Below are 5,868 nucleotides of genomic sequence, written 5' to 3' on the forward strand. Positions count from 1 at the left end.
AAAAAAAAAAAAAAAAACTCTTCTACTACACACTCAAATGTGTGTACTTTTTCTTCACCAAAAGAGTACATACTTTAAGGGCGTAGTATAAGTAGGAACATTGAGACGCAGCACGTTTAGCGTGACCAGGCAACTGAATCTCTTTTGGATTCGTTTGAAACTTTTTTTTTACCCTGGTGGAAAAAAATACACAGTAACTGGCAACACTGTGTCTATGTAAGTTCCTCACTATCAAATTAATGTTTGTTAAACTGTTCGAGTTTCAGCACAGCACTTTTGCACATGTTGCTAATGCTGCTAAAAAATGACTGCTAAACTGCATATTTAAGCGTTGCCACTGACATAAAATCTAAACTCAACTAGTTTGACTTCTCTCATAGCACTTAAGGTCTCTTTAGTTCTCAAACATGAATATAATTAAAGCAAAAATGAATATTTTAAATTATATAATTGTGCAGTTAGTCTGTCGCTGTAAAGCAAATCCCTTCAGGATGATACAAGACCTCAGCTTCTTGTCATGAGACACATGTGATCTTGTCACTATCTTCACATCATATTTCTGTTTTTATTGTGAAATGGCACTAGTCAACACAATTACACTTTTGTTTAACAAAAATACACTGGTTTTCTTGTGCTGATATTGAATATGATCTCCATTCTTGCATGTATGGGCCTCGTGAGATACATTTTTGTGGTGCTGCAACACATTTGTCCTGAAGCATTCAAACCCTTGCAAATGAGATTTGTCAAGTTCAAGTTTTCTTATGTTTCAGTACAAGATTTACTGCAGTAAAAACAGTTTAGGTTAGCGGTATTAGCCAAGAAACGGGAATGAACTGGAAACTAGATCCTTCCTCTGCTTCTTCTCTTCCTGACAGGCATTTGCAAGCACTGGACCAAACCTCTGAGGCGTTCAGCATCAGTAGAAATGACAAGAAATGCCACATACAGATCATATCTGTGAATCCAGCGTTCAGCATTTTCTTTGGAGCAGATAAAGAATGTGGAGGGTTTTCTCTTCGACAGCAACAAGTGGGGGGTCTCTGAGGATTTGCTGGCGGCAGCAGCAGGTGAGGCGGGTGAGATTATCTTTGTCTGAAGTGTGAGAACAGCAGACAGTGGGAGGGAGTTAACAGTAGTGGGAACCTGCTGAGCTGGTGCTGTGGAGCATAGGGATGGGTCTTTACAGCGGGAACACACTGGACAGGAAGAGCAGATCAGGTTTCTTTTGAGTGCCGATGGATTGAAGCTTAAATGTGTGAGATCTTGATCAATAATGACTTCTGGCGTATGGAAAATACAATACTTTGAACAAATGACATTGGATTTATGGGTTTGTGGAGATTTATTACAGTATGAATGTGTTGTTTCAAAGCATTGGAAATCCCCTGCTGTCACAATGCAAGGCTGTTGATGAATTTTAGTGACAAATTGTTCATGTTTTAACATGCTCATAAAAAGAAAAACAGGTCTTGTCTAACAGCTTCTTTGGTTGTCATTATAGGCCATTTTTTTGGCAGACGATTGTTTCATTGTCCTCAGATGACTCAAAACTTAAGAAGACTTTTTGGTGGCTTAATCATTAATTATAATCTTGAATAGCTGAAATTTTTGCTCATGTCACCTGTTCTCTATAGTTTCCAGGGGTGCAAGTTTTGCTTTGCGTTTATTATTTTGTTGCAAACAGATTAAAAGGATAGAAAATTGTCATCATTTATTCACCCTCTTTTTGTTCCAAACCTGTATGACTTACTTTCTTCTGTGTAACATAAAATAAGTAATTTGATTTTTTGTGTGCTTTCAATATAAATCAATGGTAACCAAAATGGTTTGGTCACTATTTGGTCAGAAAGAAAGTCGTACGGGTTTGGAACAACATGAGGGTGAGTAAATAATGACAGGATATTCTCATTTTCGGGTGAACTATCACTTTAATCACTCAAAGAAAAAGTTTTTTTTTTAAATTACATTTATTATTATTATTTTATTTAATGTGGTCATTTTAAAATATAAAATTTTTTTAATTAAAGCTAGACTGCAGCAAATATTTAGACATTTTGAAAACATCCCCTGATTGCATCTCTTCTTAAAAGAGTTAACCTTACGTGCCAGGCCACTGAGTAAAGCGTTCAGTCCAGCCTCTCCAGGGGAATAACCACCGACAACTCATAAAATGGATTATTGCTTTAGTTATGTTATTTATGGTGACAGAAGTATGTAAACTGTATGGAGACAGAGAAGAGAAAAAAAATTACATTTATTATTATTATTTTGTTTAATGTGGTCTTTTTAAAATATAAATTTTTTTTTAATTAAAGCTAGACTGCAGCAAATATTTAGACATTTTGAAAACATCCCCTGATTGCATCTCTTCTTAAAAGAGTTAACCTTACGTGCCAGGCCACTGAGTAAAGCGTTCAGTCCAGCCTCTCCAGGGGAATAACCACCGACAACTCATAAAATGGATTATTGCTTTAGTTATGTTATTTATGGTGACAGAAGTATGTAAACTGTATGGAGACAGAGAAGAGAAAACACTCAGCCAAAGACCTCCAAAGTCAGCAGCCAAAAATAAAATCTGTGGTGTTGAGTTGTTGTTGTGATTGACGGGATTAAACTGACAAGTCCTTAACCTTTTTTTTTTTTTTTTTTTATACAGCAAACCAAATTTATACTTCAGTAATGAAGCTATTATTTAAGAATCGAGAACTGTTTTAAAAGGAAAGAACAAGTTGCCTGAAATCATTCAAACAATATATAAATTGATTAAAGCAAATTGATTTCATAATTATTAATTATTTTTACTAATTACTATTCACTGAAATACCACAATGCAATTGCTGAACTGTAAACTTTAAGAGTATTGAACAGTTGAAGTCATCTTCAGAAAAAGGCCCTTAATTTTCTAATTAACTCTCAAATGTACAACAACAATAGTTGGATTGACTTTCCACTCATACGTCATTAAAACTGTGCCTTTGACTGATTTCAGTGTGCTGTTGTCGTTCATTTCTATAAATCTTTTTCAGACCGTTACGGTGTCTTGTGTTATGCTTAATTATTCATGATAAATCTGATAACTTAGGAGAGATAATCAGAAAACAAAATGCGCAGATGACTGTGGAGGTGAGTGGAATTTGTTGAGAAGACCCTGTGGAGTCCAGGATCTGCAATTAAACTGATGAAGCACACAAGCGTGGATTAAATGCTCACTCAGATGTTCAGTTAGGCTACACAAAGCCGCACACATACATTTGCTGTGCCCTGTTCTCCAATTATAATTCATCATTCACGTCTCCGTGTGTCATCAGCAAGATTATATTAGCAAATCTCCAAGCGCCAAACAAAACCCTGAACACACAAAAACATGCAATCCTCACAAACAGTGTTCCCTCTAATTAACCCGTTTAGTGACTATTTGAGGCTGAGATTTTTTGTTGTTGTTGTTTTGTTTCAGGGTTTTATGTGTGTGTGTTTAAAAAAAAACTTTCATTATCATTTGTGTATTGAGATTTAAAAAGGAGTGAAATCCACCTTTAAATTTCTCAGTTATATGGTAATAATATGTTTCATAGTTTTTCCGTGCTGTGATGATGTTGAGAAATATATAGAGCTGGTGTGAAAGAGCAGGGGAAATCTGTGGGAATAGTAAATGGATAGTTAAATGCACAATGGAAATTTATGTGCCCGCAGATGTCGGAGACACATGTGCAACCTCAGAGAGCGACAGAAAAACCCCTTTTGACATGGTGCAATTAGTGTAAATCTTTAGTATTTTCACATTGAAATGTTTGAACCAAAATTCACTTAAAGGGGTCATATGATGCGATTTCATTTTTTCCTTTCTCTTTGGAGTGTTACAAGCTCTTGGTGCATAAAGAAGATCTGTAAATTTGCAAAGACTAAAGTCTCAAATCCAAAGAGATATTCTTTATAAAAGTTAAGAGTCAGCCACACCCCCCTAAAACGGCTCGTTCGAACACGCCCCCACATATCTACTTCACTATGTGGGAAGATTTGCACACCGCCGCCCAAATGTTCACGCAAAGAAAGAAGACATAACTTTTATTAAGTACTATTTTATGTGGAAAAACCTCATGAAAACTTATGTGCGCAGTGCATGTGCATTTGATTACCACAAGGTGTCAGACTTTCCTCAAGATAAAATATGGTTTTCCTCTAGCTTTGAGCTATAGCCCTACCAAAGAAGCATACATCAGCAAAATAGTTATACTGAGGTAAGCGAGAGACGTTTAGCAAATTAAGTTACAGTTGCATTGTTTATTCTATTTTTACTTTCTTTGAGGCCTTTATTACTATATTTACTTTATTATAGTGTATTACTTTCTAATACACGCAGTGCCGTTAAAAAGGAAGCAGGCTTTCCCATGTGCAATAAACATAACTTGGGGTGGTGTCAGTAAAAACAATTTGAACAATGTTTGCTTACTGGATTACAGGTTGACGAGACAAAGAGAGTGAAAAGAATTTATTTTTGAAGCTACAAGTTCAGACATGTGTCACTTAAGCCTGTCGCAATAATCAATATATCGACTTATCACGCAATATATGTATATGACCACATAATTTTTGGTGAAGCAATATATCGCCCATTAAATTTACTTAAAAATTAATGTCACCATGTTTTGTACATGTCACTTGCGCCTGTGTCTTTGCAGCTTCTCGTACATAACGTGGTGTAGTCATGAGGTGCTAGTTCAAATTTAAATAATGCTTCTACAAAAAAAGTTTCATCTGCAGATATGGTCTTGTTTAGGGATCTGTGCCTTTGTGCATACGGACATCTGACTGCTAAGTAGTGATTGTGTTTTTCAGCAATAGTGTGCACCCTTAATTTACAGAGAAAAGAAGGTCAGGGAAAAATCTGTAGATGGAAAAATCTCCATACAAGTTCTTTGTGCATTTTTCTTTTTTTTCTACTTGCACTTTTTGTTAGAAAATGTTTATTTTCTATTTATTCCGTTTTTTTAAGATATCTAATATTTTGATACTTAATTTCCATGATCTAAATATTCTTAAAAATTAAAAGTTTATTGTCATTTGGAAGTGTGTAGGCCTTCTTGCATTATTATGCTGTTACATTATGATTATATATTCAGTGGCATAAAATGGTCTTTATAATGACAATAATATCGCTTATCGCAATTATTTTTGGGGCAATATATCGCACAACAAAAGGTTGTTATCGTGACAGGCCTAGTGTCACTGCATGCTCTGAGACATGGAAAAAAATAAAGTGAGAGTGTAAAAATAAAAGCCACGGGTCATTTTCCTTTAAGACTGCCTTTAAGACTGTGCACAGAAATGACCAACACACACTCTTTGTTTAGTTAAACAAATAAAGCTTTCAAAAACTTTATGATATCAGTAAAAACCTGCATAGGATCTAAAATACAGTTGAACTATGTAGATTATTATTATTTTTTTTTATAAATTAGGGTGAATTCAGGTAAATGATTCACATGCAATACAAACCAAAATGTTTTTTTGTGTTTACCCAGATTTAGCAACATGTTCAAACGAGAATCAGTAATTAATTCAAATGTAGGTTGTTTGCCAATTTTTGCTGTCTAAATGATCCACGCACATAAAGACACATTCCAATTCTGTATTTATTGACCGTGATGTCTGTCTTGCATGAATTAAACAAGAGAACATGTCAAAAAGTAAACTAAAAAAAACATTATTATTTAGTCATGAGAGCAGCATCATAATAATTTGAAAATCCATGCTGAGATTATTCTCAGTTCTTCCTCTGAACTCTTCGTTTGTGTGCCCTTGAGGAAGACCATATTCTCCATCTGCTCAAGATCTACAGTGTGAATCATTGACCCCCCCCCACCCCCC

The 5,868-nt window shown here is 35.1% G+C and overlaps 1 protein-coding gene across 1 annotated transcript in view; it reads left to right on the forward strand.

Moving 5' to 3' along the window:
• Positions 1-126: 126 nt before the first annotated feature.
• LOC107737545 (protein FAM131C-like) overlaps positions 127-5,868 on the forward strand; it is a 17,978-nt gene continuing 12,236 nt past the window's right edge. The window contains exons 1-2 of the mRNA XM_016549054.1: positions 127-216; positions 879-1,070. Of these exons, the coding sequence (XP_016404540.1) occupies positions 1,002-1,070 (69 nt within the window). The 5' untranslated portion in view covers positions 127-216; positions 879-1,001. The remainder of the gene's footprint in view (positions 217-878; positions 1,071-5,868) is intronic.

The sequence above is a fragment of the Sinocyclocheilus rhinocerous genome, unplaced genomic scaffold, assembly GCF_001515625.1.
Source record: "Sinocyclocheilus rhinocerous isolate Xijiao unplaced genomic scaffold, SAMN03320098_v1.1 scaffold72, whole genome shotgun sequence".
NCBI lineage: Eukaryota > Metazoa > Chordata > Actinopteri > Cypriniformes > Cyprinidae > Sinocyclocheilus > Sinocyclocheilus rhinocerous.